A 14,337-nucleotide genomic window follows, 5' to 3' on the forward strand; every position below is an offset into this window, starting at 1 on the left:
CACACCAGCCCACTTGACGTGGTTCGGCGGCTGGTGTGTCGATGTCTTGGCGCCGGACAACTATACTATCGCGCTACCCAAGACCGAACACCAGTCTAGAAGGAGAGTACTGTGGGGACCGTCTTGGCAGAGACAGCCCCACAAGCCTTTCAAATAAATGTTCAAACAGCGAAAAATATTCAGCAGTTTTTTATAACAAAATAAAAAAAAACATCACCGATCTCCGAGGACTGCCGATGTGGAGGTTATTAGAAGATAAACAAAGCGTTTGGCAGTTCGAGCTCTCGGGCTTTCACCACACAGCAACAGCGAGCTGTCGAAGAGTCACAGAAGCCCTTGACGAATGAATCGTCACAGTTTGCGTGCGCAGTGTACGCGCAAAGCGCTCGAGCGAGTGCTTAGAGCGACCAATCGCTAATGAAAGTGAAGGCAGAATATAATTTTTGTCATGGGTGCCCTAAGCCCGCTGTGAGAGACACAGCAGACGTGAGCGACGGCCCCATATACAAAAACAACAAACAGACCGCAGCACTCATTCAAAATTCTCAGACGGTGACCAGACAGCAACTGTCAAAAAAAATCTTACACGGGTCCGCAAAATGACAGCGCGTTTAAAACATTCCATGCAGCTGATGATGGCGGAAGCATTTGCTTATAGTGTTGTTAGTATTTTAACTAATGAAACAGTCCTATGGAAGGTAGTGCTCTACCCTTACATAAACGACTTTGGTGTTTCTTGTACAAAATCGAAGCGCGAAAGCCAATTGATTTTTATTCTATACTCCTTAGAGAGTTGGTTTTTCTCTTCGGTTGTATCGCGACAATGTTGTGGTGTGGTAAAAACTTACCTATGTCGTTTATTTTGAGTACATAGGAATTATAATTGTCTATAGTGACTGTAACAATTTGTAAAATATTATAAATACGGTTCTGTCCGTTTCTCTGAGATAAAAAAATACTGCCGTCATCATCATTAGCATAAGTTAACGGCGATGGCTGTCATTTTCAGCTCTGCATGAAAAAGACACTCCGCAAAATAATAACACGTATACACCACAAATACAGTGAAATATTCGTTTTGTTGTTTTCTTTTTTAATATGACTTTATATAATTAAAGGACCACTACTAGGTAAAGCTTGGACTTTATGTAGCCAAGGTGTGTTAGTTCTGGTTGACAACTGACTTTACTTGTGAATTTCGTCGCGATGAGTAGCAGATACGATGTTAAAGTAGTCTCTTGAAAGAAGTTTGATTTGGCAGAGTTTGTTCATACAGGCCAGGATGGATATTGTTGGATTGGTAAAAAAGTCATACGCTGATTATGGTACGATGCTGAAGGATTCATGGTATACTGTGATCACCGAAGAAATGCATGTAAGTTTTGTGGATGACAATGTATGGATTGTAACGAGAATAAATGATTTGTTTGTTATTACCGCTTTTACAGTATACCTGGACGTGGACATATTGGATATTGGCTTGTACTTTCATCATTTCGGTTTATTGTATGCGATACGTTCGTTTAAAACGTAAGCATCACGGCACCATTCTCTACGATCATCGTTCAACTTCCTTTTTGCATCGTCTTTGCCAGGGATCCGTGAAAAGGAGGAAAACGAGCAGTTTACCTCACCCAACCTATCGAAGCGTAGTTATGCGGTCTCGCAGCAACGGTTTCGCAAGCGAGATAAAATGATGTTCTACGGACGTCGGATGCTGCGCAAAGTCAAGACCATTTCCGGTCAAGCGTACAGTGGTCAAGGCAAAAAGCGGCGTGCCGTGGTGCGATTTGCAAGGAATTTGCTTCTGCGCAAGGATGCCACCCCTCCCCAGCGGCATGTAATTGAACCACCAGCAGAATATCTGGAGGAAGCTTCCGACGGAAGCGGTCGTGTACCGCCAGATGCTTTATATTTACTCCAATCGATTCGCATATTTGGTCATTTTGACACTCCCGTGTTTCTAAAGTTGTGTAAACACACTGAAATTTTAGACTTGTCTGCCGGTGAAAGTCTTATCAAGGTTGGTGACGCCGATGATAGTGTGTACATCGTGCAAACCGGACAGGTAAACGTTTTCCTTAACAACCTTGATGGTACTTCCATCACACTGAAAGTGGTTCGTCAAGGCGAATCAGTTACGTCTCTTCTAAGCTTTATTGATGTGCTGGTGGTATGTTAAACATGATTACTCACTATTTTTAGGTATTGCTCTACGATGTTGGATTAAATGTTTTACTTTTTTGTTGTAGGGTAACACAAGTCAGTACAAAACGGTAACGGCTCGTGCGATGGAAGCTTCACTAGTGATACGTTTGCCCATGTTTGCCTTCAAGGAAGTATTCAGTGAATGCCCCGGTCTGTTGGTGCGAGTAGTGCAAGCCATTATGGTTCGTTTACAACGCGTCACCATTACTGCTCTTCACAATTACCTCGGCTTAAGCACGGAGTACATTCAGGTATTGGCAGTCTTCGCAGTCCAGTCCATTCAAATGATATATATAAGTTACAATTTACTTATATATATGTACTTATATTATATGTACTTATTACTTCATATGCTTAATTTTACTTGCTATTTTGCAACCATTACTTTGAAGGTTCAGTGTTCGTCTCAGCGAAAAAAAACAACCGCACAAATGAAGTCATGTAGTCCTGGGCACCGACGCATACCCTCTGACCAAGTGCAAACACATTCGCTCGTCGGTGATTTGAAATTAGATACGTTGATCGATGGTTCTGATGGCGCTCTCCTTGTAAGTGCCCGTAATTCGAACTTCCCAATCCGATCTCTAGTCGTCGATGACGCAAAATCAGACATACCATTCGATTCCTCCGATATTCTGCACAATAACAATGCCAGTACTTCAATTGTGTCATCTGATTCGGACGAGTTCGCCGTATTGAAGGCTAGTGCCGTAGAGGGCTTTGTACAAGAACTTGGTCTTAACGACACTGAACGTTCCATTGTTGAAAAGTTTATAGTGATCAAAGAGGTGAAGTCCACAAATATCATTATTCGTCAAGGAATTTTAGAGGTAAGAATACATGTTAATTATTATAAATACGGCACAGTTCATTAAAAAAAAACCTGATTGAGTACGTAAAACAAAACGGTTAATTAACTAATCTCCTTTTTTGCTATCATATTTTTATTCGTTGGCTGCAGGATGTATTGTTAATTTTCGTCATTAGTGGAGGATTGACTTTAGCTCAGTGTCCACAGACGGGATTACGAACAGAAGAAGAATCGAAAAAACCTTTGGAAAAAGGTGAAAATCACTCTATCAACATCCATCCCGGAGATATGATAGGTGGCTTGGCTGTGTTAACGGGCGAAAGCAGTCTGTACACTATAAGAGCGAAACACTTTTCGCGAGTTGGACTTCTTACCAAGGACGTGATATATGAGTAAGTGTATTGGCGGGACTAAATCGATTATACTTAAAAGTTAATTTTTATATTTCGTATTTTATTAGAATCATAAGTCATCGCCCATCGATGGTACTAGACATTGCAAATAGTGTAGTAAAGCAACTATCACCACTCGTACGTCAGTGTGATTTTGCACTTGACTGGAACTTCATAGAATCTGGGCGTGCGGTGTACAGGCAAGGGGAAAGTAGTGACTGCACTTACATAGTACTCAATGGACGGTTAAGATCGGTGGTAACACACCCAAACAGCAAGAAGGAAATAGTCGGCGAGTATGGCAAAGGCGATCTAATCGGCATTATCGAAATGATTGCGGAAACGCCACGCACGACAACTGTCATGGCAGTCCGCGACTCGGAGCTGGCGAAATTGCCGGAAGGTTTATTCAATGCAATTAAAATCAAGTACCCTATCGTCGTGACTCAACTGATAAGTCTGCTCAGTCACCGCATACTCGGTTCAATGCAGTCATTCGGTTCGCTCGCTTCCAGCCGATTTCCCTCTGTGCCGTTGGATACCAACCAACCAGTCCAGCATCGTTATTCGACTGTTGCCATCCTGGCCACCAGCGACGAGGTCCCGTTGTTAGCATTCACCTACGAGCTGTATCACTCACTCAGTGCCATTGGGTCCACTGTACGATTAACTTCTGATATCATCCGTGATACATTGGGTGTGAATGTAATGGAGCATTCAAGTGAGTATCGCTTGACAAGCTGGCTAGGACAGCAGGAAGATCGTCACAATATCACATTGTATCAGTGTGACAATGATATTGGCCAATGGACCCAGCGATGCCTACGACAAGCCGATGTTATATTAATCGTCGCACTTGGTTCCCAGTCACCGACTATTGGCAGACTGGAGAAGGAAATCGACCGATTAGCAATACGAACCGCCAAAGAGCTTGTTTTGCTGCATTCACAATCAAGTGACTCTTGTCCAACCAACACGATCGGTTGGTTGAACATGCGGTCGTGGGTCTCACGACATCATCACATTCAGTGTCCTAATAGCATATTCAATCGCCGGACCCCAGGTCGAATAGTAAGTGTTTGTTATCGTGTATTGGCGTTTGTGATTCATTTTGTTTTGGACATGAGGATTTTCATATTGAATCATTTTTTTTCTTCTCCGTTGTCTACGTGTTGCAGCACGAAACGTATGACAAGCGTATGAACAGCAAACCGTATATCCATTCTGATTTTTCTCGCTTAGCCCGGTGGCTAACGGGTAATTCAGTCGGTCTGGTACTAGGTGGTGGCGGGGCCCGTGGAGCTGCTCACGTTGGCATGCTGAAAGCAATTCAGGAGGCAGGCATACCAATCGATATGGTGGGTGGCGTTAGCATAGGGGCGTTTATGGGAGCTCTTTGGTGTATGGAGAAAAACATAACCCCTATGACGCAAAAGGCTCGTGAATGGTGCAAGGTACTTCTTTCAACTGTCGAGATATATGGTCTAGATTTCCTTTTAAAATGTTCTCTTTGGTGGTTGTATTCTTTTCAGAAAATGACTCAATGGGGTCGTCAACTCCGAGATTTAACATATCCTATTACATCGATGTTCAGTGGACGACATTTTAATCAAACAATTCGTGGAACGTTTGGCGATGTTTGTATCGAAGATTTGTGGATACCCTTCTTCACACTAACAACCGATATATCAGCAAGTTGTGCGCGTGTCCATACTCATGGTAATATAATTTTATTGCTATTTCCGCTAATAATTTCTCGTGGATTACTAAGTCCACGAGTGTTACATTTATTGATTCCATCGTGAAAACACACACTATGTAAAGTCAATCTGAGCGCTACTGTCGCTGTCGGTTAAGTTTTCACCGCTTTTGGGCAAAACAAAGCCTCTCTCTTAACTCTTCCAGCTAAACGATTGTTCAATGTCAAACATTACAATTACGCCAGTAGCATGCGCGCTCACCAACTTACAATGTTTTTGTTAATATCTCTTGCAAATTTTGCTTGTCAATTTTTTTTAAATATTGGAAAGAATCATAAACATTTACCCGCACCCCACCCTGCACAAAACAACTAAACAGGTTCAACATGGCGTTATGTACGATCGTCGATGTCTCTAAGTGGATACATGCCACCGTTGTGCGATCCTAAAGATGGACATCTGTTGCTGGATGGTGGTTACGTCAATAACCTGCCAGGTAACTAACCGTTAACCTAAGGGAAACAAATATGAAAGAAGCGTACAAGTTCGTACTATGTACCGTTAGAATTGTTAAAAAATGCCAATACTTGCCAAGTAGTAGTTTGCATTAGATAATTCGGGCTGTTACAATATGTTTATAATTAACCACGTTGGTTTGCACGATTTCAATATTTTTCGAAAAGGTATATGAAAAACGAAAGTTCGCCTGCATATCAAGTTGGCGAATCGTATGTATACGAAATAACAATATGAATATGGAAAGTTTAGAATAATAACAACAACAATAATAAAAAGGAATATGTGAATTCTGTAAAACTCAACGATAAGTTTACAACTCGTCCATGCATGATCATTCACCATTTCCATTGGGATTCTGCAAGGTGATGTGTTGAGCTCTTAAGAAAAGTTAGAAAAGTATAGATAGGGATGTTAGATAGAATAGAACAAAATGTAAACAGAAATTTGTGCCCTGTGCGGTGAGAATTGTTTGACAACAACATTCAAGCTAATTTATTTTAGGAGATAACTAACAAATTAATTTTGATTTGTTGTATCTTTTTCGTTTTATCTTCTTGGACAAACCATCTCGATTATCTTATATTTCTTATTTTTTCTGTAAATCTTAGAATTCCGAAGAAATTCCGGAGCACTCTAATGATATGGAAAAATGGCTAAGCCACAAAAGTCATTTCTGCTTAGCTAATAAATCACGATATTTGTTTCAACTAACCGAAACATTAATTGCAGACAGATGCATTGTAAGTAGAGATGACTCTCGTAGCATGAACCACCAGCCGCAATCAAATAATGTACATTGCGCAATAATGATACACTATTAACTCAAAAACTGACTACCGTCATTCACGAGCAAGTATTGTTTTTTCATTAGCAATTTCAACTGGCATCTATTTTTTCATGTGTAACGGTGACAAACAAACAAGTTTAACCTGGGTAACTGGTGGTCAGAACGTTATTTTGTAGCTAGGTACACGTTTATGTCGGTGCTTTACAACCTTTGCATCAATATAAAAAAAGGTTTACTTTTATTGCAACCATGAATGGTTGTTTAGTGACCATGGAGGTTAAAGTTTTGTTACTTATCATCCTTCGATCAAATCGTCAGAAATGTCCAGAGTGAAAAAGAGAGGGGTGTTTGTTTGCCAGCGGTTGAATGTTTTAAAAACAAAACATATCGGTATTCTGGACACATCTTTCATAGTTAAAACAAACCATTCTATCGTTATAAATCAGGGATGCTTTGGCGTTATGTGCGTGCCAGTATGTCTGTAGCCGGAATATTTCCCCCAATGATTGATAATCGAGATGGTCACCTACTGTTAGATGGTTGTTATACAAATAACGTCCCAGGTAAATTAATATTTTTTTTCTAACTTATATTACATTTTCCCAATATTGGATATGATAAACCTAGAAGAATTATTTCAATTCCAACTTACAATGTGGCAAATTTAGTTGAGGCAAACTGAAGCAGAAATAGGGCTAGCGATTCAGACTTAGTATTCATTTAGATATGACAGCTTTTTAGTCAATGTTCAGTCAATCCTGTGGATTTCTGTTTAGATGGTATTTTCTAATGGCTGACGTCAATCCTAAATGAATTCGGTAGGTTTGCTCTTGTGTAATCTTAATGATCCAAATCGACAAGCCAAGAGCCGATAAGATAAATTGTTACCATCAATTCAAGGCTTTCTAATTCCTAATATTGTTACAAATCTAATAAGTATACAATTTAGAAAATAAAACGAAAAACAGCCCACGCTGCTTTGTTCGTTTTAAGTAAAATTATCACCTAGAATCTACCAAAAAGCTTTTTAATTAGAGAATAGTGAATAAAAAATGTATGTAGGGAATAATTAAGTGAAGATATATGCATGTATTGCAAACATACACAATGGTACGCGGAATGTTCAAAGCATGCTATAAAACTATATTGTCTGTAGCTTTGGCTAGGTAGTTGGATTAATTATAATTACAATATTCTATACATATGATTAACAAATATCGTATTGTTGATATTATAAATAATTTCTAGCTGACGTGATGCGGTCTCAAGGAGCTGCTCACATCATTGCAATTGACGTCGGATCACAGGATGACACAGATTTGACTGATTATGGGGATGATCTTTCTGGTTGGTGGTTGTTGTATAAGCGCTGGAATCCATTTACCTCGCCAGTTAAGGTCCCAAACTTGCCAGATATTCAGTCTCGCCTTGCTTATGTCTCGTGCGTACGCCAGCTTGAAGTAAGATGTTAAAGCTTGTGAAAATTTCGTTTGATAAGCTCATCCGTTATATCATTTTTACTCATTACAGGAGGTGAAGAAAAGCGACTACTGTGAGTATATTCGACCACCGATTGACAAATATAAAACACTAGCGTTTGGTAGTTTTGATGAAATAAAAACGGTCGGATTTGAGCACGGGAAGATCTGCTTCGAGGAAATGGATAAAAACGGGCGTTTGTCTCGCTTCAATGCATGGTCCGTGCAATCCATGCCGAAGAAGGAGACACATTCGCTAAATGAGTATGTGTTGTTGCTCCTACCTTAGTGGCGGCAAAATTAATATTATACATGGCAAGACAATATTCAAGATTTGTTTATTCTTTTTAGGTATACCTTCGTTGATTTGGCACAGCTAGTATGTAAGGTACCGGAAACCTATCCAGAGCGAATTTACTCATCCAGTGAGGAAGACTATTACGATGGATATGCGTCAGAGCCGTCTAGTAAACCATCATTGAAGAGAAGTCTGCAGGCATTACGACCTGCTGGGGGTTCGTTATCGCTGTCGGAGAATGAAATGGATTCTGATGATCTCGAAATCCCCATGCCTTTTAATACATTGCAAGCGAATCTCGTAGTGCGAGGGGACAGGAAATAATAAACATCAAACATTGCTGGCGAAAAACACCCTTTGTATACTTTATACTCATATCACTTAAATGTGACAGCAAGACACGTATTCAAAATATATCCGCCCTAATAATATGCAATTAGCATGAGGTTTTGTTTTATTTTTAGAATACCATATATAGAAGTCTCCCAAAACATTCAAACGATTAAATCACATGATTTGATTGTTACAGTGACCACAATACATAGAGACTTTTTATTGTTGCGACCTGCTACCTTAGTTGTGTTTAATAAAATTACGTCGACAGTGTATCTAGATAAGACTTTAGAATCACTGGGTTAATACGAAGCCCATTAAAAAAAATATCGCGACATTTGAATTTCCGCGGGCTATGTACTATATTCGATTTTTATGTGGCGTTAGGTTGCTACACATGTAAGTGACTTATGGTGAAAAATTCGGCCAGTTTGAATAATCAGTCAATTTTTTACTGCCGTTTCGCTTGGACGTGTTTTGGCCCATCGTCGATTATTCTCTATTCCAAAAATTGGATGGCTTAATAAAAGCCAGCACGTTAATTTATATCTTACAATGTCAGCCAGCTGACGCAACTTCACTTTTTGATCATTCAAAACGATTTTGTGGATTTTTGGAATGTCTTCTGGTGTTACCACCTCATTTGGATGTCCTCTGCGTTTTGTATCATCCAGGTCTCTACAGTCGTAACATGGTCATGTTTGAAGTAAGCAAACGAACATTTTATAGTTGTTTCGGATGGAGCGGAGTCCTTATATCATTTCTCAAGCGTTTGCTTCGCTTGAACGGTATTTTTTACCATCAAGAAGCAGTGTAATGTTAAAAACACGAAATTATGATTGATGCATTGTTTTGAAAATAACAAAAGTAGTGTAATTCTTAACACAATAACTCACAAACTTATGAATACAATATCGAGAGATTTAAAAAACTTTCTGTTGAAGGTTAGTACTAAATGGAGGAACGGTGAATGCAATAAGACTAGCGCTATCCATGTGTTAGGCTCGAGATTTTTCAGTCCATGCGTTAAGATTGACGGCAAGACGCATGAGTGAAAGAGAAAAGAAAGTTTGTAAAATACATTCTCAAATCATATATATAATGTGACTTTCTGTTTTCAAGCCCTTACGTAAGCGGTTCCGTTTCATTGGAGGTTTGCTAGCAGTTGCGTCGTATACAGTTGGCACTGATAGTTTTCACTGGGTGGTTGTATTTGTTAACATTCGTTGCTGTAGTTACATGCTACCGACTGTTAGCCGAGCTGTTGTCGCTGATGAAGGTGACAAGCATTGTAATCGTGCTAATTTTGTAGAATGATGTCATAGTTATTATAGGCAGCCTATTGCCATTTACGCACTTGCTGAGATGAGAGCTCGATGACACAGCGATCGTTCGCAGCCAACGGGAGTTGTTGGTTTGCTTGTTGGTAAACCGACGGCTTCAGAGCATCGTTACCGGATGCTTCAAATCGAGCGTTATAAGATGTCAGACGGCTGTTGATGTTCAGTAACACACTACCGCTTAAATACCAGCGGTGGCAATTTTCCGTACCTGTGTATGTGTCTAGGCTTGCAAAAGAGGATCGAAGGCCATGAAGGATTCATAAATGAAAGAAGAAAGAGAAAAAGGAAGACACAGAAACATGAAGCGCCATTACGAAGCAATACGAAAATGCATCATTTCACTTGCGAGAGTGTTTGCTCATTTGCTTTTATTTATTTTTTTGTGCTGTACCTCAATATTGTGGTAAGTTGCATTTTACGCTCACGGTGGATTGTCGGATAACGGCGATCGCAACGACGGCCAGCGCATGCTTTTAACGCTAATAGTGGTGGTGTCTATTCGATTATAGAGACTTTGAGCTGTATAGCCTAACATTCGTCTCTTAACGCTAAAAGTGCAGCGTCGAACGCTAGTGAGCACGACGCTGATGAGAAGCTTTAATGAAAATGTTAACGACAATCTATGGTGTAACTTCGATGGAGTCCGGATAGTAACTTATGTAAAGAAAACTAAGTTTACTTTTTTCTTGTGTTCGCCCCGGACACATGAGTGACGGAGCCGTACGAAGCTAGGATTGGTAAATCAAGCTTAAGGAACTCCGCGAAGCACCGAAACTAAGAGTGGAAGTGTAAGTATACGAAAGGAGTTGAGTAGAGTCTATAAGGTGGACTGGAGGAACCGAGGAGACGAGAAGCCCGCACAAGTGGTAGCTAACGACGGGCAATACTTTCATTAAAGTAGTTATATGCTTTGTTGTTGTAGTTAGGCCACAGCGATCAAATAAAAACCGGATGAACTAGTTCAAAGCTCTAATAGCATAACCAGGGTATATGCTCTTGAGACCATGACTAACTTCGTAATACTGGCCAAACCAACCACACTTGTTAGAATGACCATGACCAACGTCACAAGCCAGGTGAAGGTGAATGGCAAACTCTCCATTGAGTTGGCTACCAGAAAGCGATTGCGCCAAGAAGACGACCAACCTTGTCTGCTTTCCAACATGGTGCAGGAGTGGCCAATTCGGGACTCGGTGGTGGAATTCCAGGAACCATCTATTGCAAGTCCAGCCAGATCTTTGCCTATGCGGATGATATACACATGAAAGGTCTGGGCCTATATAGGGATCGTGCACGCTGCGAGCAATCAGTGGAACAAGTCATGTTCTACTACCCGCGTTCCAGCGGGAGAGAGCGGAACTGCTAGAGGACGACGGTCACTCCCCACTCACGCCGGACATCTTGGCGAGTAAGATACTTATGGGCACGGAGAGCTGGGAGCGATTCGCTTGGGACTGCCGGTCCGTAAAGCCCGGTCCACACGCTGCGATTATCGTTACGATTATCGTAGCGTGCACACATCGTAACGAAACATCGTTGCGTCTGGACAGCGAAACTGTACCGATTTGGCCCGTTTACGACGAAGGTCGCGGAACTAGAAAATCTGAGGCATCGAGCATTAATATATTTCCAATTTCCATACATGGTATGGTGGATAGATATTAGACATGTGTGCGTGTGTTGATGGCGGTTTGACATGTTGATTTTATGAAATCCGCTGTTAAATCGTTATGAAACCGTAGCGTATGGACGCTCCACAGATCGCTACGACAAATCGCTACGATGCATCGTAACGACACATGCACGATGCATCGTTACGTATGTACCGGGCTTAAATCTTTAGCTCCAGCATGCGAGGAGTGAGCAGCGACGAGCGGCCGAACAGCAAATGGTGCTACGAAGGCAACGTAACAACCGAAATCGGAAGGATCGTCTACGCGCGCAGCATAGGCTTCCTGGGCGCCCACCGACATCTGGTGAGCGGCAAATGGTGGACCATCGGCGACGAGATGTGGTGCGCCGCCGGTCACGAAGTGAGGGGTTTCCCCCATTAAGAATAAATTAAACACAAGACAGACAGACATGACAGCATCCCTGGCCAACAAACCAGATAACATCAAAACCATAATATAATATCGTAAAGGAACCAACCTCTGTTTTAAAATATTAGGTTGGGGAAAAAGAAATCCAATATTTTCACGGTAGATGCCTTTAGTGATCGATATCTCGTGAAGTAGATGATGATGATGATGATATCGTGGTGATGATGATGGTATCGATCGTACAGTTGCAAGTTTAGGCTTGTTTTAATGCTGATACGTTGCTTCACTGTTTATTGTTTGTTCCATTCGCATGTGAGGTATAGGGTGTTAGCAAAGGAAGTCACCATAGAGAAAATTCGGTACATTTTACAATTTTTCTTTGAAAAAGGCCAAAACTCAAGCTAGGCCGCTGAAATTTTGCATGGTGTTTATGGTGCCGATTCTCTAACAGCTAGTTGTGATAAATTTTGGTTTCGGCAACCCGGGTTTCAGTTCAGTTAACCCGTTAGTTCGGCAACCCGTTAGTTACCCGGTAGTTTTATGTTAAAGCCGCATTACAAAATTTCCTTATTGATGAAAAACTGAGATCAAGAAAGGATTGTAAAAATAGATTGCTCGAGTTTTTCGCCAATAACGACTAAGCCTTTTACAAGAGAAGCATTATAACGGTATTTTCCAAAATGCAACAAATTTTCCAACAAAATAGTGTATATTTGACGCAAATCGTACCATCCGAACATCCTAAATACAGTTTTAAAACTCACGCAAAAAAAATGTATTTCTTTTTCCGCAACCTAATATATATTATTTAACCAACAAACGAAAACCGCTCAACAAGCCCACTAAAAGAGATGAAAGAAGCTTCAAGCTCTAAATCTCTCAAACGATAATAACAGCAACACCATGAGTGTACGTTGTAGTCGGTCATGTCAGTTAATATAGAGCAATTATTTACGTTCTATAAACCGCATACCAATAAAGTTCTAAGCTTCAAAGTACGAAGTTCTCGCATACCTAGTAGTGATTTCCGTCATACTAGAAGAAGTATTATGATTGAAATTATAATCAACGCAGCTGATAACAGTTTATTTTTGTAGAAATTCTAAAAGAGAGAGACTTGCACACGCTTTCATCGTTACTTTTCGATCTACCTACAAGTGGCAACTCTGTCAGTGTAAGATGACCCAGGCAGATTATACAAAATATTAAAATTTCAACCAAATAAAAAATAAAAACAAATAATAACAAAACGGCGCACAGTATGGCTGGTGATTTTCATACAATAAAAGATCCTAAAGAATAATGAATTTGAATCCAAAACCAACAAACCCACTCCAATGTCGAACAAAAACCATTCAAATCAGAAGTGCAAAATAAGGAACAGTACAAACCTGCACAGCTCATTAACGCTATACGTAGTCGACTTACAGTTTAAAGGAGTGCAATAAACAATCACGAAACAGTGCGCAACGATCTTAGAGATGAAACCCCATAAGACTATCCCAAAGATTGAAACCCTATAAGACTCCCAGTCGGACGTGGAATCTGTTGATGATGTGTTGGACCTCAATTCTCACATGAGTTTCACTTACACACACACAAGCTAGGGGTTCACAAGCAAGAATTAAACTTGAATTACTTACCTTACTGAAAAGTATGATAGATACAGGAAATAACCCAAACATCATTGCACCTGGACCATAGTATTCTAGAAAAAAAAACATTCCAGTACCGGAAACAAAAATCAAGAATGTCCCTCGAGCCAATAATGTAACAGCAAAACTTTTAATCCTCTTTCCTTCTATGTTTTGAAATTTCATACTTATTTTGATGGCTTAATAGGTTCTAAAAAACTTTCAAAGCATAAGGCACATATCAATTATGAAAACGAGAAAATTACATTCTTTGATAAGCAATTTGCCCCCGTTGATAGAGCAGTCGGTAACGCTCGTCACTGTCACGTAGATGGCCAGGGTTCGAATCCCGGGACCTGCTGTCACGCAGTTGACCATGGTTTCGATTCCCGATACCGGCCTGACAGAGGGTGTTGGTGCGGGACCAACAACCCCGTCCGTAAAAAGGAACCGTTAGAGAGACCAACATGTGATAAATATTGTCTTTGGTGCAAGATAAGACCGCTCAGCGGTTGTTGTCCAATAATAAGAAACTTATGGCTCTAGCTGTCAATTTGGTCCTCCTCATTACGCTTTTCGGGCAACAGTTCCACCTGGGAAAGAATTTCAACTTAAAACCAAACATATTTTAGTCGGCAACTTACGTTTGAGGGCGTTTGAACATGCCACTGTGCCTGGAAATAAAGATTAGCCGCGATCATTGCTTTGCTGCTACCTGCTGAAGAAAACTGCTACGCATCAAATGCTTGTTGAAGCTTACAGTGATCATGATCTTGGAAGATCGCAGTGCTT

General features: G+C 40.6%; 1 protein-coding gene across 2 annotated transcripts; it reads left to right on the forward strand.

Moving 5' to 3' along the window:
* Positions 1-1,268: 1,268 nt before the first annotated feature.
* On the forward strand, positions 1,269-8,561 carry LOC128273568 (neuropathy target esterase sws). Of its 2 annotated transcripts, none has more exons than XM_053011566.1 (13): positions 1,269-1,375; positions 1,449-1,530; positions 1,596-2,173; positions 2,253-2,459; positions 2,601-3,038; positions 3,170-3,411; positions 3,480-4,482; positions 4,590-4,865; positions 4,944-5,130; positions 5,491-5,607; positions 7,666-7,877; positions 7,948-8,159; positions 8,247-8,561. In XM_053011566.1, the coding sequence occupies exons 1-13, from the start codon at positions 1,283-1,285 to the stop codon at positions 8,515-8,517; spliced, it is 3,918 nt and encodes a 1,305-aa protein (XP_052867526.1). In that variant the 5' UTR covers positions 1,269-1,282; the 3' UTR covers positions 8,518-8,561. The 2 variants fall into 2 exon arrangements, with proteins under 2 accessions (XP_052867526.1, XP_052867534.1); XM_053011574.1 differs by lacking the exon at positions 5,491-5,607 and adding an exon at positions 6,864-6,980.
* The last annotated feature ends 5,776 nt before the right edge of the window (positions 8,562-14,337 follow it).

This window comes from Anopheles cruzii, chromosome X (genome assembly GCF_943734635.1).
Source record: "Anopheles cruzii chromosome X, idAnoCruzAS_RS32_06, whole genome shotgun sequence".
Classification (NCBI taxonomy): Eukaryota; Metazoa; Arthropoda; class Insecta; order Diptera; family Culicidae; genus Anopheles; species Anopheles cruzii.

What these genes read in the sequence shown, in the direction of transcription:
- LOC128273568 (XM_053011566.1), top strand. Translation starts at nt 1,283, where the DNA reads ATGGATATTGTTGGATTGGTAAAAAAGTCATACGCTGATTATGGTACG. An exon ending in ACCAAGGACGTGATATATGA is followed by an intron (nt 3,412 to 3,479) that starts GTAAGTGTATTG and finishes GTATTTTATTAG; the next exon opens with AATCATAAGTCATCGCCCAT. An exon ending in TGCGCGTGTCCATACTCATG is followed by an intron (nt 5,131 to 5,490) that starts GTAATATAATTT and finishes ACAACTAAACAG; the next exon opens with GTTCAACATGGCGTTATGTA.